General features: G+C 33.7%; 2 protein-coding genes and 1 pseudogene across 4 annotated transcripts; 2 read left to right on the top strand and 1 right to left on the bottom strand.

Moving 5' to 3' along the window:
* Positions 1–103: 103 nt before the first annotated feature.
* LOC114751174 (serine/threonine-protein kinase OSR1-like) lies at positions 104–6,173 on the bottom strand. Of its 3 annotated transcripts, none has more exons than XM_028939836.1 (16): positions 5,685–6,173; positions 4,886–5,140; positions 4,658–4,782; positions 4,095–4,139; positions 3,918–3,999; positions 3,774–3,842; positions 3,497–3,667; positions 3,350–3,415; positions 2,858–2,926; positions 2,641–2,763; positions 2,374–2,444; positions 1,926–2,156; positions 1,310–1,422; positions 1,053–1,150; positions 928–986; positions 104–363 (listed from the first exon to the last, which is right to left on the bottom strand). In XM_028939836.1, the coding sequence occupies exons 1-15, from the start codon at positions 5,871–5,873 to the stop codon at positions 945–947; spliced, it is 1,749 nt and encodes a 582-aa protein (XP_028795669.1). In that variant the 5' UTR covers positions 5,874–6,173; the 3' UTR covers positions 104–363; positions 928–944. The 3 variants fall into 3 exon arrangements, with proteins under 3 accessions (XP_028795669.1, XP_028795668.1, XP_028795667.1); XM_028939835.1 differs by lacking the exon at positions 104–363 and having other exon boundaries at positions 608–986; positions 5,685–5,905; positions 6,052–6,173; XM_028939834.1 differs by lacking the exon at positions 104–363 and having other exon boundaries at positions 608–986.
* On the top strand, positions 348–18,042 carry LOC114751176 (ubiquitin receptor RAD23b-like; annotated as a pseudogene).
* On the top strand, positions 9,052–10,762 carry LOC114751173 (translocase of chloroplast 34-like). Its single transcript, XM_028939833.1, has 4 exons — positions 9,052–9,055; positions 9,175–9,375; positions 10,183–10,309; positions 10,443–10,762. Exons 1-4 carry the CDS (start codon positions 9,052–9,054, stop codon positions 10,753–10,755), a joined length of 645 nt encoding a protein of 214 aa, XP_028795666.1. The 3' UTR covers positions 10,756–10,762.
* Positions 18,043–18,086: the final 44 nt, after the last annotated feature.

Raw genomic sequence — 18,086 nt, 5'->3', positions numbered from 1 at the left:
ACTCTCACTCCTTTATGCAGAGTCTCACGCAATTATTCTTCAGTCAGGGAGAAATTAGAATGTGATTTTTAATCAAATATTTTTATGATCAGTGGTCAATTTAGCCTGATAAAGATGATGAATAATAACACTAGCCCAGCCATGTTCTTGCTTAAGTGAAAATTTCAAGCCCCAAAAATCAGTTAGTACTATGCTATCTACTGTTCAAGGTTCTTAACTAGACAACCAAGTGTACAAGGTTCTAACACAAGTACACCCAAATAGATCAACTACTGAAGAATGATAAAAATTTTAGTTACTGAGCCCTATAAGCACCAATTATTCCTGAATGACTAGTCAGTGCTGGGCTGCATGCTCTGTCAGCTGCAAATTGAGAGATATATGAGAATTTGGAATACATGTTTAAATACATAAAAATATATAAAGTATAAAACCAAGATATTCAAACAGATAAAGGAATCATACTTGAACTAATAGTACTACTAGTAGCAGTAATTTCTTTTCATTAAAATTTGAAAGATTCTGTTACTTATTAAAGTGATGAAAAAGCAAAGTGACTTGTGGACCCATAGCTGAAGAATGAAGATCCAAAAAGGTAACAAGCTGGTGACAAAGGTAAAGGCAGAGAAGCTGGATTATGTGGAGATGATGACCTACTAAACCGTTTCATTTCCACAAGAAGCACAGGAATAAGGTGTTTTAACTGATTACTGTTGGTATATGATTATTATTGAATTTATTGTTAATCAATAACATTTGTAAATGAATAAATTCCATAACTATGAACACTTTCATCTGACAAGGGATGCAAGTCAACCACCACTTGGCCCAATGCAAAATAAAATAAGTTATTCGCCGAATGCTTGTGAGAGAAATTGACTTGGATTAGAACTGTTAGATTTGTGGGCGATTCACAGTGGTGCAAACCTCAAAACTCCAAACCTTCATGCCTGATTCTTTTGCTGTACAGGAGAAGATGGGCCCACCTGAAAGAAAAAAGTTTATTTAGTCTTGAAGAAAGAAAGGTGAGCCGCATCAGAGCCATCAGTCACCTTTTCTAGTTCAACATTTTCAGATGTAACCTTAAACCGTCCTCTCTGCTGAACAACTGGTACCTTTGCTTTCTCATCATTGTCATCAGAACTTGCTACTGCAAGAATAGATTGATTAATCCAAAGGGCAAGAGCCATCCTGGCAGGCTTCAAGAGCTAAGCCAGTATTATGTTAATAATCAAAACAAACTGTTTGTGATGGTCCCCTGAAGCTGATAGGCAAGATACATGAACAAAGAAGAACCGTAAGCATGTACCTGACAATTTTGAAGCTTTTGAAGATAGTTCAGCATGCACATCATCCCTCGTTAGGGGAACTGTAGTCGCATTGCAGTTTAGGTTGTTCTGGGGCTGATGTTGCGGCTTCTCCCTGTCATTTATTCATGAACATTAATGCATGCAAATTCACTGGATTGCAGTAGGAGCCATCTTCCCAAATTTTCAAAGACAAGGAAAAACGTTCTATATATATATATTTTATGTTTTTATATAAAGGGAAAAATAAAATAAAATGTGGAATATTGCACAAGCAAGTGCATCTTTTTCAATTCAAATGCATTGGATTGCATCATAGTCCCTTTTGTGGTATCCCTTTTGTGGTATAAGTATAAGATGCCTGAAAGTTCAAAGCTCTTTGTATGTTTAAAGCTATTTGTATGTATTACTAACAATCATGAAAAAATTGGGGAAAATATAGTTCATGCTGATATTTTCATATTTTTGTTTGGAAAAAACTTAGTCAGCGTTACTACCCATCTTCAAACAGAGCAGGCTTGTAAATCACCACCAAAGTTCAAAGCTATGCCATCATAGCAATTAACAATTGTATATACAAGTCAACGCACTTTTCAAACAGTAAAAATGTAGAAATACCTTTCTCCCTGAATAGATGGAGGTGTAACTTCGTGGGAGACATTCATTGAAAATCTACCACGAAGGGAATGAATAGCTGTTTCCTCTAGAGACCTCCCACCAGTCTCCCTGATAGATTTTTCATCCATGTAATGATCAACCTCGTTATCAAGAAGCGATGAAGAGTCCGGTGAAATGTCCTCCCTATGGCTTGAACTGGTGATGCTAGAATCATGATCCTCACATTTTAACCTGGAATAGCAGAACATGAAAGTAATTGGATGAGCTTCATCAATCCTTTTTTGGTGAATTTTCAGTAGATTATGCCCTTTAAAGCCGAAGGAAATTGCCCAAACCATTTGGATACAAGCATTAGCCTACTACTTTTTGCTCTCAAAAGTTTTTACGTTATGATTAACATGGAAAATCAGAAATAACTAGGTGTGAGAATACATGCTAGAAAACATACTTGGTGCCATTTAGTGTGGATCCAACTATGGGGACAGAAGCAGATATATTTTGCATCTCATCAGTGTTGTCCTGTGAAGCAGTGGCCAACACATTAGACACTACTCTTAAAAAAAAAAGGAAAGAAAAGGAAAAGAAAAAGAAAAAGAAACTTGTTTCTTTGTTATTGATGGAAAAGTGAGAAAAAAAAGGTGGGGGCGGGGGTGGAGAATTTTAAGCTCTGTACAATACATGTGCCACTATTATATAGCAAATGAATCGTAAATACCACGTCTAAAATTTGAGAGGGATTTTGGTTTTGACTTGATGATGGCTTGTCATGTTCATTGGGTGTAGAAAAGGAATTTGAACATCCTATATTATCATCTATGGGGTCGTCAGAATCCTGGATCTACAAAAACAAATGAAAGTATAGTTAGGAATTCTATTGCTTCAAGGGTTACACATGCATTATGAGGAACAAAAGATTCTGAAATCTTGCACACCAAGGAAGCCTGGGCCTTCATATCATCAAGATTGAAGTTCCAGCCACTAATTCCTCGCTTGTATTCATTCTGCAGAGTGCAGAGGATCAGAACAACCATGTTACCAGCATGTAATGTAATCCGTAGCAAACAAGAATAAGAAGCCAAAAAAACAGAAGAAAGCTATTGAAACTAATTCATTCACAGCTTCATCTTTCCAAAATAACATATTTTGGGAAAAAGTACAATACACGTAGTTCTGCTTGAACTTGCCTGACCATGACCAAAAAAAAATGCAGAAGTAAGTTTCTTAGATATGTCAGTAGGGTATGCCTAGAGTTTGTCACTGAATACAGATGAATGAAGATACTGATTCTTTCTTTCTTCCTTTCTTTCGTTTTAGGGCAGGGGAGTGAAAAGTTGTTTGTTAATAGGAATATGCAATACAAAGTGAATTTAAGGGGTGTACACACATACACACGACAGTAGTCATTACGTATAAGCTTCATCTACCTGAGATATTTCTTCCATTCGCCCATGAGGCATTTTCTCTTGAGCAAGCATGTCTTCTTCTTTTATCTGCAATAGAAAAATCACCCTATAAATAATTTTTCCATAATAACAGGGTATGAAAAAGAAGTTAGTTTGATAATTTGGAACCTTTAAAGCTTTGATGCGATCACCTAAAGCAGGAAGCCCCTCCAAAAGCTTTCGTGAAATATAATCATTTGAACGTGCCTGCCTGAAGAATGAATGCTTTAACAACTTTTTAGCAGTTGGTCGTTTTGAAGGATCTTTCACTAGACAGCTAGCAATCATGTCTTTAAATGTCTGAGAACAAAGAAGAAAGTCATTAAAATAGGAAAGAATTCAAGGATAATTCTTCTTTGAAGATATAGAAATAAGAAGTATTGACATATATTCCTTGAGAACTGACATGGGAGAACTTGTTATCCCTTTCGTAATCAAGGCCTGGAGGTGCATGTTGCAATGTCATCAGCAGCACCTGTTTATGTAAAAGATCACATCAAAATTAACTTCTGGCCATATCAATTATGGTTCAACAAGATAACATCCACACCTTCATTGGTGGATACTTTGAGAAAGGAGCATGACCGTGGGCAAGCTCCAATGCAGTTATGCCAAATGACCAGATATCAGCCCTGCAAATAGGAAAAACCATTTTCAATTGTATATTAAGATCAGGCCTTCCATCAACAAAACGAAAAAAATATATTGTCCTATCAAATTTACTCACTTAAAGTCATAGCCACGCAGTTGTTCCATGACCTCAGGTGCCATCCTGGAACAAGAACATTAAACCTAAACTATAAGTTATTCAATTACAACTAAAAAGGAGTACTACACAGATCTACCCTAAGCTTTGCTGAAATTATTTTGACATCCCATTAAAGCAATTGCACCACTCTCTAGTTCAGTTTTAAATATTTTGTTATAGAGTAGGACCTTTTGGTTAACTTTTTATCCAAAGACTTAGTTGTTAATAAAGCACAATAATGCTATGCAATCCATGTAGTCAAACCCACCTAATAGGATAAAATTTCTTGTTGTTGACTAAAAGTATCCTTCATTAACCTTAATATAAAATTTTTGTAACAAAACTCTGATGAAAACCTTTTTTTTTTTGGTGCACATTTGAATGTAAATTCATCATTCTATGTTTAGGTTACTGGAGGGTATTTTAGTCTTACAAAAAATCAAAACTGGACTAATGCGGATACCTTTGAAAGAGGAATAGAACATGACCTGACCCGCAGATAAATGTCCATTATCATAAAAATAAATGAACTTTAAACTCACCAGCAGGGTGTCCCCACAAATGTATTGCGTGTGCGTTGCCTGTCACCAGAATCAAAAAGACAAGCAGATACACCAAAATCTCCAAGCTTGATTGCCCCATGGCCATCAATTAGAATGTTCCCAGCCTATAGGACGTTATATAAGATGAAGGGAAGGAACGCGAGACTATATAGTAAACTTTTGTGAAGTGTGAAAAGTATTAAAAACACCATAGTCATCAGTACTCACTTTGACATCGCGATGTATATGCCCATGATGATGAAGATATTCTAAACCCTTTAACACTTCTCGCAATATTGTGGCTATTACAACCTCCTCAAAACCATCAGGGTAAGCGGCTTTTAAGATGTGAAGACAGGAACCGCCAGCCATATATGGCATGACAAACCACAAATTATGATCACTAACGAAGGAGCAGTGCGATTTAAGGACATTAGGGTGGTCAATTAGGTTCATTGTGTGAGCTTCACGAAAAATGTTATTCTGCAACAAGGAAAAAAAAATGAACAAAGGCATATGTTATACAACAACTTACAAGTTTGGAGTGTAGGCATGCATAAAAACAAAAGTAAAGTATAATGCCCAGGTCCTAGAGTACAAATAAACAAAGAAATAATGAAAAGCTTGAGTAAGGGTGAAAAAAAGGATCTCACCGTCTAAATTTTTTTGTTTCTTTTTGCAGTTTGAAAAGCACTAGTAACACATTAGACATGGAAAGTATGCTCGTAACTTCGCCAACCAGCCAGAACGGGATCCAGAAAGAAATTTTCTAGCTACTTAAGTGGCTGTATGGCCAGATACAGTTTTCCTTCTCTAAAGTTGTTGCAGTAAAACACAAATTGCTTTTCCATAATCAACATTCCAACTTTTTTTTTTTTTTCCAATTCATTCAATCATTCATTAAACAACGAACGAATTTCACTAATGAAATTGCTTTTATAACAAAAAGAAGCCAACAAATGAATTAAGAAGTCATCAAAATGATTGAATGAGTTACCATACAGGGCTAAAGGAGGATACCACCTACCAGATTAGCATTGTCGCGTTCAAAATCAAGAATTTTGATGGCTACAGTCTCATTGAACGGTTTGCAAAGAGCACGGTGAACCGTGGCACTCACGCCTTGGCCAATTTCCTCGTAGAGTTCATAATGCTCGGGACCAATCGGATACTTCTTCTTCTTCTCCACCTCCACAACGGGATGCTTCTTCTTCATCTCGCCTTCAAATTCTGAAGAGACAGAGAAAACTTACCGGAAAACAAAAGCGGTCACACTTTTTAGCTAAAAATCAGTACAAAGTATTCAACAATAAAACGATTAATGAGAGAGGGAGAGAGAGATAGAGGGGAGAGAAAAGGTATCGGTGAGTGAATGCGGAGTGATTTGGACGAACGTGTTGAGGTTATCGTCTGCGTCTGAAACCCAGATTTCTCGTGAAGTTATGAATACGCATCCAAATTGAGAGAGAGAGAGAGAGAGAGCTTTATCTTTCGTGAATTTAATTTAATTTATTGATTTCTCAGAAAACTTTCTGTTGCGAAAATATCGGATGGAAGAAGGAAGAGAGATTGGAGAAACAGAGCGTGGTGGTGAGATCATTTTATACTTAACGTGATTGCTGGCGAGCTCAACGAACTGGCACGTGACTTTCACGTTCTCTGATTGGCGAGAGGGAAAATCTTTTTTTCCTTTTTTATTCAAAAAAAGGGAAAATCTTATCTTTCAGTTACTTTTGGATTTCTTGTGTTTTTAATATCTATCCAACCCATCGAGTAGATTTATATTTATTGTATTTTTTCATTTTATCTTATCTTTTATATACTTTTTCTATGGCTTAATGTGAATTCTAATTTTTAACCTTTTTCCCCTAAATATAAATACCAGTACAAATTTTTATGTATAAAATGCATTTTTTTAAAAAATTTTCTTATAGAAAATTTAAATTACCTATGCCGCTGTTGATATTTAAATATGCATATTTCTTATGTCATTTAGCTGAGGATAAGGATAAAAAAAAAAAATCACTCTCTCTCTCTCACACAAGTATTATTTTATCGATTTATGTGTCTGTCATCAAAATTGGAACTTACTATATTGAGGAAGGAGGTATTACTTTAATTTCATATTGAATAGATAAAATAATTCTTGCATGCCAAAAAAAAGATAAAATAATTATTAATTTGATTTATCATGAAATTCATTCATGATTTAGTTTATCTAGATAAGTAGATTTTTTTTTTTAGCTGGCAAAGAAAAGATAAATGTTACTTCTCCTATCTTTAATATAGGACTTAATTGTTAAGTTGATTTTGGTCATAAATATAAAACTTATTTATCATATTTATCAATTTTTTTCTAAATTACCCCTATAGATACTCTCTCAACCATAATCAAATACAGAGGGAGATAGGATATTAAAAAAAGATGATCATGGTATTTTTTAGAAAAACATGTCATATTTCTTATAATTAGCTAACTTACCTAACTTTCTTAATCTAATCAAATTAATTAAATAGATCTTATATTAAGGACTGGAGGAGTTTTTTTTAAAAGATCATTTGAATCTCGCCAGATCTTAAGGGAGTACTTTATTTTTCTATAAGACTTGAAATGAGATTAAAAAGAAATTCTTCACTCAATGATGCTTAAACATATCGAGTATCATTCACTTGATTTAATTGTGACTACCATGCATAATATACTCCTCTAATCCTTAATATAAGACCCATTTAACTAATTTGATTAAATTAAGAAAGCTAGGTAAGTTAGTTAATTGTAAAAAATGTGACATGGTTTTCCTAAAATACCATAATCATCTTTCTTAATACCTTATCTTCCTCTTCTACTTGATTATAGTTGAGAGAGTATCCATAGGAATAATTTAGAGAAAATTGATAAATATGATAAATGAATCTTATATTTAGAACTAAAACCAACTCAACAATTAGGTCCTATATTAAGGATCGGAGGAATATAATTTAATTAATCATTTACCAAATAGAATAATTATTAGTAAATTCATAAAATTCACTAAAGCCACCGATCAACTCTACACACATATATATAATTAGTATTACCATGATTCTTAATATAAAAACTACTTAACTAATTTAAAAAAGATTAAAAAATCAGTTAAATTAGTTATTTATAATAAATATGAGTTGATTTTCCTAAAATACCTCTTTTAATTATGACTGTTTTTGAATGAAAATTTCTTAAAAAAATATAATTAATAGAAATACTTTGGAAAATGGATTATGAATTTGGAAAACAAAAAAGATTCAGGTCTTATATTTAAAATTAAATTAAATTTCTAACTAACTTTTATTTTAAATATAAGAGTTAGTTTGCGATCCTAAATATAAAATTTTAATCTATTTTATTTTCTAAATTTATAATATGTTTTCAAAAATATCATTAATCAATACAAGTTTTTTATAAGTAACTAATTTAACTAATTTTTTTATTTATTTACAGACCAAATGTAATATTAAAAGCCGAACTTGACCACGTCCATATCCAATCTTTTTCAAAGCAAAGACCATTCACAAGTCAGGGGACTCATCTTGAGCTTCTTGACTTTCGTATAAATAAAAAGGGCCTAACATTATTATTATACTCTTTTCTCTCGTAATTATAACTAGTTAGAAAGTTTAATTTAGTCACGTTAATGCTTTGATTTCAATTTATAACATTTTTAAATTATTTTGTTGATTACACATGTTATTAAAAAATTTTCATCAAATATAATACTAATACAAATGAATAAAGGTGATGTTTTTAAAAAAAAATCAATATTTTTTTAATAAATAACTGATTTAACTAATTTTTTTAGTTCTTATAAATTAGTTTTATCTAGCTTATATATTTAATTAGAGGCTAAAAATTATTCAATTTGTATCGTCCCAATCAACCCGCTCGATCCTAACCAACTTAGGACGACAAAAAAAAAATTCCGGCATGAGACAAAAATAGATAACATGACATAGGTCATTTTTTTAATTCACCTACTACTACTACTATTATTATTAGAAGATTATTTACTATTTTTTTGCATTAAGTCTCCAGTCCTATTCTTTTCGTGGTGTCTCCTAATTTTTTTATAGTACTTTTTTAACCGAGTTCGTTTTTTCGCATCTTATTTTTTTTTTACAATTTTTTTACTTGGGTTTTTTGACATAATCATTGTTTTAGTGTTTTTTCCCCGTTAAATTGGGTTATTTAGTATCTACATAGAGTTACCTTTAGAAGTTCAACAAAAAAAAAATATTATGACATAAAAAAGACCTAGAATGCATTGACCTAAATTTTCAATGGTTAAAAAAAAACAAAAAAATTGGATGGGCTCAAACAAAAATTTCATCCCATTCCTATTCATTAAAACGGGACTAAGATGGGTTTGTCCTGATCCCATCTCATAAACACTCCTATATTTAGCAAGCAACATAATGCTTAAAACTTATAAGAACACAGAAAGTTGTTATTAATGCTTTGAACTCAACCTGCTTAAACTTAGCGTGGGATTTTGGTTTCAGAAAGGTGGTTCTGGAATCTGATGCATGGGCTCTAATCAAGAAGTTGGAGATGAAAGGAATGAAAGACAGAGGCAGTTTGCTATTTGTCAGGATTAGTGAAATGCTGAAATGGAAGTGGAAAGTCCGGTTGAATTATATACCGAGAGAAAGCAACAATGTGGCAGATGCTATGGCTAAGTTGGGTTTATCCAAATCTGCTGTCTATGATACGTGTCCAAGGTCCTTGAGCGACTTGGTGGAGTCAGAGTCCTTTCTTACGATAGTTGATCAGTAGTTTTATTTTGGGCTTTAGCCCTCGTTTGTAGCAAAAAAAAAACCTGCGCATGGGAAAAACATAAAAGGAAAAAAAGAAAAAAATCTGGCATAGCTATGAGTTTGTATATTTTGAAACAATGAGCTACTACGGGACCAGAGTTCTTCTTTGTCTAAAATAGTTCAATAAGATGTTTTTGCCCGTTGTTTCATGTCTTCTCACCCCCATCGTTTTTCCAGCGACCTGTTTCTTTTTCTTTTATAGTAGGTTTTTCAGTTGCGCAGTTGCAGCTTTTGTTCCATTGACGTTATAGTAGGAAAATTCCAAAGGTGAATTTCTTAATAAACAAATAAGCGCAAGCAAGGCAAACTCCAAATACTTTGCACCAACCAAATACACCAAGACAGTATATATAGCGCAATTACATGAAAACTTTTCCTTTAAACTTGAAACTGCTCCAAAATGTGAAGGTTTGTCTACACAACTTGTCCCAGTGTCTATCAACAGAACCCATGTAAACTGGTTTCTAGATGAAGGGAAGCCTTTGAATAATATAAAATCAACTAAAAGAAAGGCCGATGTTTGTCCTTGCCATTCAAAGCTCAGTTTCAATGAAGTCAGATATATTAGCTTCTGACGTCATTATTAAACCAATTAAATTGTACAACAGTATGGATACACGTTCATAGGGCCAGGTATCGGAACTCAATCACTAAAATGTAGCAATGTACCTGAGAGGCATCTTTCTTTAAGCGGGCGCCCGATTTAACAATTTTCTTTGGATTTACGTTAAACATTATTGACACTCCTGGTCTCATAGAAGGAGGATACATCAATGTTATGGCACTGGACATTATAAAAAGGTATGTCAGAGGCGGAGCATGCTCTCATCACTTCACTTGTAAAGTACGTTTATGGTTTAATTTGAATTATACATGATCCTTTCTCCTCACTCGCTTCATTTTCTTTACATGGGATCTGGGTTTGTGTGAGTAGTTTCCTTTTGAACAAGACCATAGATGTGCTGCTTTATGTGGACCGTTTAGATGCGTATAGAGTGGATAACCTGGATAAGTTGGTTTCCAAGGCCATCACAGATAGTTTTGGTAAAGGAATATGGAAGAAAGCAATAATAGCACTCACACATGGTCAGTTTTCACCGCCAGATGAATTGCTTTATGATGAATTTTCATCCAGAAGATCAGAGGCTCTATTGAAAATTGTTAAATCGGGCGCCCGCTTAAAGAAAGATGCCTCTCAGGTACATTGCTACATTTTAGTGATTGAGTTCCGATACCTGGCCCTATGAACGTGTATCCATACTGTTGTACAATTTTAATTGGTTAATAATGACGTCAGAAGCTAATATATCTGACTTCATTGAAACTGAGCTTTGAATGGCAAGGACAAACATCGGCCTTTCTTTTAGTTGATTTTATATTATTCAAAGGCTTCCCTTCATCTAGAAACCAGTTTACATGGGTTCTGTTGATAGACACTGGGACAAGTTGTGTAGACAAACCTTCACATTTTGGAGCAGTTTCAAGTTTAAAGGAAAAGTTTTCATGTAATTGCGCTATATATACTGTCTTGGTGTATTTGGTTGGTGCAAAGTATTGGAGTTTGCCTTGCTTGCGCTTATTTGTTTATTAAGAAATTCACCTTTGGAATTTAAATTACTAATCTTCACTTATTGTTTATATCAATTTGTCCTTTCTTTTGAAATAGGTAAGTTTCTCAGGGTTTGGTTCAATGGAGGGAGGGGAGAGCAGGAAAGGATTTTAATAGAAGGACAGAGAGGGAGAAATTTTTAATAAAAAGAGAGAAAGCAAGTGCTTGTTTTTTTTTTAATAGAAAGAACAGAAGTGATTTTAATATTATTTTGTTTAACTTAAAAACGAAAGAGAGGAACAATATCTTTATATGGCCAACTTTATTTTTATTTTTCAATAAAATATATTTACACAGTTCAAGATAAATTTCGTTTACATACCTACTTTTTACACTACAAAAACACTTAAATAAGGTAAAGACGATTTAATCCTAATAAGCACATTACATTGAATGTCATTTTTCTATATATTTATCTTCTTTTCATTTATGTGTCCTATTTCATTCTTGATCATAAGTATTTCCTCTAATAATGAGAGTGTTTTGTACACACACTGGAAGTGCTTCACCCAATTGACAATAATCATCTCTTTAACTTAAAACTGATAAAAAAGAAGTCTTAAGTAAGATTGCCCATGTATTTTTTAGAAGTATCATAGTAAAAAAAATTATGACATGTTTTTGCTTTTCAAAGTTTAATTAATAAGGTGTTTTTAATTGAAACTCCCTATCAAACAAGGATAAATATGTAAACAATGTGTAATTTTAAAGGTCATCAAGTAATTTGTCAGAGGTGTTACTTATTTAAAGGGAAAATTAATCCTTTACTCCTTGAAGTTTTAACTCGTTTAAAACTCAGTTCATTAATTATGACTCATTATAATTTAATTTCAAAAAGTTTAACTCGCTTAAAACCTAGTCCATCATCTTTTTTATTGTTAATAATTTTGTCCTTATCACCTACAATCCATGCCACGTCATCATTGAGCCATCCTACCTGAGAAAAAAAAAATACAGTTATAAATTCTTTTGTGGATTTCTAGCTCAGCTCTCCATGCAAATTTGACAAAAAAAATTGAAAAAAAATAAAGCTTTAGATTTACCATGAACTCAAAGTGGCGATGACTGACGGCAACCTCACTCTCCCTCACTCACCTCCTCTCCTCTTTTTCATCGCCTTTGATGCTTGCTAGCTGAGACAAGGAATTACCAAATGGGCTGAAAACTTTTGGAGGAAACTGAAAAAAAAAAAAAAAAAAGGAAACAGGGCATAAACTCATTCAAAAATAGCGGTGTCTCATCATTGACAATTCTAATTCCAATTGAGATGGTGAGAAAGATCCATCCCAATCTTAAATAGTTTACTGCAAGCTCACAAACTAATCATCTTGAAAGCAACAAAAACGAGGAGTTTCAAGGGACAACTGCAACTCCAACACATTCACGTTCATTAGTCTTGTACAGGATGTGTTGAGGATGATTATCGAGAAGAGGAGAGAGGTGAGTGAGGGAGAGTAAGGTCACCATTTGTACTTCATCTCCAATCCGAGTTCATGGTAAATCTGAAGCTTTATTTTTTTTTTTTACAATTGTTTTGTCAAGTTCACGTAGAGAATTGAGCTGGAAATCCACAAAAGAATTTATGACTGTATTTTTTTTTTCATGTAAGATGACTCAGTGATGACTTGGCATAGGTTATAGATGATAAGGACAACATTATTTAAAATAAAAAGATGAGAGATTGAATTTTAAGTAAGTCAAAACTTTAAGGACTAAAAGATTACTTTTCTCTTATTTAAGAATGTGTTGTAATTTTAATTAGAGTCGATCAAATTTATACATGTTGGTGTGTCAAAGTTGACAAGTACAAATTGCTCAAAGAGAAAAAATCTAAGTGTATATATGTGACAACTCGCAGCTTTGAGTTATGAATAGACTTCAAAGAAGAGGAGTGGAATCTCAAGTTTGCCACAGTAGCCTAATTTGTAAAGAATTGTTTGGGATAGCGGTGAAAATCACTTATAAGCACGTTTTACGTAAATTAGGATAAATTTTTTTTATATATTTGTCTCATATTTCATAAATTACGATTAAAAGCTATTTATAAGATGTTCTAAACAGGTCCTAGGTCGGTGAATTAAATGTAATATTTAAATTTATTTTATTTTTTAAATTTATAATTTGTTTAAAACTCTCTATTAATGCACACATTAATAGGACTTTTTATCAAAGAAGTATTTTTAATGCAAATAATTAAAATGATAGTTTGGGCAAACTAACACAGTAAACTTTTTTAATACATAACTAATATAACTAATTTTTTTTTTATCTTTACAAATTAATTATCTAATTTTTATATTTAGATTCAACGGAAGTATCAAGTAAAACAGACAGAAGATGCTCTACAAGCCACAACAAATTTTATGATTGAAGGGAGCATGAGAATGTGGGATTTTTATTTACAAGCGGCAAATAATTTCAACTTAAAGCAGTTGGGGACCAAGGAAATCAGACGCCGGACCACAGTTCGAATCTGAGAATTTTAAATGTAAAAGGCGAAGAAAAGTGTGCATGATTTTCAGGCGCTTGAACTCATGCTAGTCTTATATATGCCCAGATGTTTTTATTTTTTTGCGAGAAAAAACAGAAAAAGAACAAAAAGATGAGCAGCAAGCGACAATCGAAGCTGCCAGTCTCTAGGGTTTCCCTTTGAACCAGTGTAGTTGAGTCCGATTTTTGCAGTTGCCCACGTCATTCTCATAGCTCGCCGACATGAAGCTCAAGGTGAAGACTTTGAAAGGAAGGAATTTCGAAATCGGGGCCCAGCCCTCCGACACTGTTCGTAATCTCATTGCCCCTTCGCCTCCTTTTCTGTGTTCTCTTTTAGGTCTCAATTTTGCTGTTTGCGTCGTCGTTCAAAACTATGACAGGAACAATGAACTGAGCTCTCGTCTGTAGTTTATTGGATTTTGTGATTCAGTTCTTGTATTTTAGATTTCTGAAAGCGAATTTGTTGAGCTTGAGTATTTCAAATCAGTAGCCTTGCCTCATTTTTGCGGTTAGGTCACTTAATATCCAATAATTTTTTTTAATTTATATTGTCCTTGGAATGAAGTTGTAGCTGTTTTGAAGAATGAGACTATTCTCTAACTTGTCTCTACGTTAACTCAGCTTGCATTTGCATTATATACATGAATTTCTTATTCTGTATGGGATTGTTTTAAACAATATTGTATGTGTCGAGTGATTCTGCAACCTCGTTGGCGCTGAAATGTCTCTTAACTTTATTACGAAGCACGAGTTTCTGTTAATTTCATGTTCCCTTACCTATTTCATCTTGAATTTGTCATCACAATGTTAATTTATTGTTATATTTTATAATTCATCTAAACAAAAGTTTGAATATTGTGGAGGGGACAGTTTGAAACTTAGTCTATGTTGTCTGAAATTGCACTTCTTTGTCCACCGAAGGTCATGGCAGTTAAGAAGAACATTGAAGATGTACAAGGGAAAGATAATTATCCATGTGGACAGCAATTGCTGATTCACAATGGCAAGGTGTTGAAAGATGAGACTACACTAGCAGATAACAATGTTTCTGAAGATGGATTCATTGTTGTAATGCTTAGTAAGGTATCTTTCCTTCTTCATGAGCTTTTTGCTGGACAATATTGTTATCTTATGTGCTTTTTGTACATTGCATTTGGTTCCAATGGATCAGTTTATTTTCTTTTTATACCAGTTTTGTTCTGGGAATGTAACTTGTGGTGAACCAACAACATTGTGGTATCATGGTAGCCTAGTCCTTGCAAGGTGAAAATCTAAAATGGCTAAACATAATCACAATAAAGCTTCTTTTTGGGTAAATAGTAGGATGAATCAAGTTTGTTTGTCCAAATAGTCCCCACTCACTGGTTCATAAATTTTGCATTGACTTCTCCAATAGTTGGTAGATGCCTATCTTAACTCATATCACAGTGACTTTTAAGTTTGAGCGCACCACATTAAAGTGATGAGAGGAAAAATAAGTTGAAATGAGAAGTTAGTGACTTTCTCTCTATGGATCCAGTCAAATTGACTGATTAATGGTGGTTTTAGTTAACTGACTCTGTTCACATTTCCCATTCACGATTCTGTAAATCATTTAGGTGGGGCTTTTTTTTTTTTTTTTTTGGTGACAGGTGGGGCTTATTTATTTATTTTTTTTATAACGAGGATGCATGGTTTTTAATATTTAGTGCACCCTTCTTTCTTATCTAGTCAACTACATACCTATTTGTATTTGAGCTTTTGCTTGTGAACAGCATGAGTAATTATTTGACTCTTTCTGCGTTACCATTCCCAAGATTTTCTCTCGATGAGTTCAGAAAGCATTAAATGTGATAATCTATTTTATATTATGTCGTTTATTTAAATTTGTAGATTCATATCTATTCTCACATTAATTCCCTTATACTATGCTTTGGCCTTTTTTTGTAATTGTTCCTTCCCTTAAACTCAATTTACCCTAATATGGCATTTTACTTATCTATTTGCAGAACAAGACCTTCAGTTCAGCTGGGGCTTCATCCACTCAGGTCTTCTCTTTGCTCATGCTATTCTTTTTTAAGCATTTTAGTTTATCTTTTGTTTCTCTCTCTATTTGTCTAGTGATTGCCTATATATGAACATGTGTGACAGCCTGCTAGTAATACAACTACAGCAGGAACTGCATCAAATTCCACTCCAGTGTCTAATCCAACAGTACAAACTCAGTGAGTTTATTTGGACGTTCTTTGATCTATTTATTTAATTTATTAGCTGGAATTTTTTCCTTATTCATTTAATTTGATTTTGCAGGACTGCAAAAAACACACCATCTACCACAGATGTTACAGTAACAAAGTATGAATGTTTCCTATATAACTGAATATGAAAATGTATAGGGATGTTTATCAAATTTTGACGATGGCTTGACTTTTATATTATATTTTTCTGACACCAGAAAAAGAACTTGTGTTTATTCTTTTTCCTTTATTTGGTGTACCAAAAAACAAAAAATATCAGCTTTAAATTCGTTTGTTATGAAAGCAGTTATTCCTAGATATTCCCAATTAAATGTGAAGTGGCATCAAACGGTTTCTTTTGTATTATTAATTTTTATTGCATGCTTGTTTTCAAACGATGATGACTTAGCTAGAGTCTGGACATTAGTGGTCACTTATATGCGTTTAATTGAAACTGCTTTGATCTTGAGGTTTCTATTCAACAAATCTTGTTATGTAATACATAGGCTGCTAAACTTTAAAGAATGGATGTTTCTACAACTGAAGTGAAGTTGATGTGGTGCTAATTAAGTGTTTAGTGTTTATGTGCAGTGGATGTTGTTATAAACTTTGCCCCACTTCAGCTGTTGTGTTGTACAGCCGATAGATATTTGTTGTCGTCTGCCTCCGTGTGACTCCCATTTGGACGTGCATCATGCATACATTTAGTTGTTATGATTTTGGATTTACAAATCAGTCTTTCCTGATTAAACATTAACATTTTGGTAAAGGAAAATTTATTCAGGCCGTGTTACTCAGGAGCTGGTCTAAAATTGACTGAATGCTTGTTAGTGTTACGCATTTTAGTACAAACGTGTGTGTTTTTGTTATGTATGCTGCGTATTATTTCACCTCCTAAACTATGATTTGCTAGTGCAGTCAGTACTGTTCGGTTCAGAATCTTGTGCATTTGAGTGCTGTTGTTTCATTTCCTGTTATAATGAATGTTGTAAAACCAGTTCCATGTGATTTTTGCAGTGTACCTACAGATACTTATGGTGAGGCTGCTTCAAATTTAGTTGCTAGTACTAATCTTGAACAGACTATTCAACAAATTATGGACATGGTGGTGGTGGCAACTGGGACAGAGAGACAGTTAGTCGTGCTCTTCGGCAGCTTTTAATAACCCAGAGCGTGCTGTAGATTACTTGTATTCTGTATGTCTAGGCTGTTCTCTGTGTCTTTTAAGTTCTCATTTTGTGCTGTCTTATGGATTGAAACAACTTTGCTCTGCAGGGAATTCCTGAAGCAACAGAAGTTGCTGAACCAGTTGCGCAACTTCCAGTTAGTCAGACAACTGAAACAGGCGAGGCTACTGCCAGAGCTGCTTCTGGAGCACCTAACTCATCTCCGTTAAACACATGTTTCCTCAGGTAAAACTTCAAATTTAGAATAGAAATATCAAAAGTCATTATACCTGGTTGTTTACATATTTTGTTGCTGATATTCATGCGTCATTTTTACCTGAAACTCATCCAGGAGTCACTTGGTGCTGATGCTGGACTTGGATCTCTTGACTTCCTTAGAAACAATCCCCAGGTGGGCTTGCTGGTCAGCTATTGTTTTCCTAATGCAATAAATTATTTTGTTCTGCATGTGTATGTGAGGAACTTGTACACATAAAGATCTGGCAAGCAAAAAATAACCAAGTTGGGTGTTTTAATTGATTCCTTTCTTTCTTTTTTTTTTAAATATGGAAGAAGAAAGTGTTAATGGAGGGAAATGATTAGTTGGCCTTAGCGGAGCATTCTTCTTCTTCTGTCAAATACTGTTTATTATGGGATAAATTATGATATTTTCTCTATGCTGATATGCTTAGTAGATGGTGAGTCTTGGGAAAACTTTGGCTTATATATTTGATTTTCCTATGGAACTTGCTTTAGTTTTCATAGTTATTAAGTTTTGGTTCTTTATCTGCTTTTCAGTTTCAAGCATTGCGGTCAATGGGGCATTCCAATCCACAAATCCTACAGGTATCTGTTTTATAATCTATTATATATATATTTATATATATATAGATTTTTTGGCTTTTCGTCAGTCTGAATTGATCAAGATACTTGCTACTGCAGCCTGTGCTTCAGGAGCTGGGAAAGCAGAATCCAATCTGTTAGGATTGATTCAAGAGCATCATGCTGATTTCTCCAGTTATTAATGAACCAGTTGAAGGTTCTGAAGGGTGAGTTTGGTTGCCATATATGGTGTATGCTATCGTTATCTTTACAAC

This window comes from Neltuma alba, unplaced genomic scaffold (assembly GCF_004799145.2).
Source record: "Neltuma alba isolate B1F8T4 unplaced genomic scaffold, ASM479914v2 tig00006780_pilon, whole genome shotgun sequence".
Taxonomy (NCBI): domain Eukaryota; kingdom Viridiplantae; phylum Streptophyta; class Magnoliopsida; order Fabales; family Fabaceae; genus Neltuma; species Neltuma alba.
This window is presented reverse-complemented; position numbering and strand designations above follow the sequence as displayed.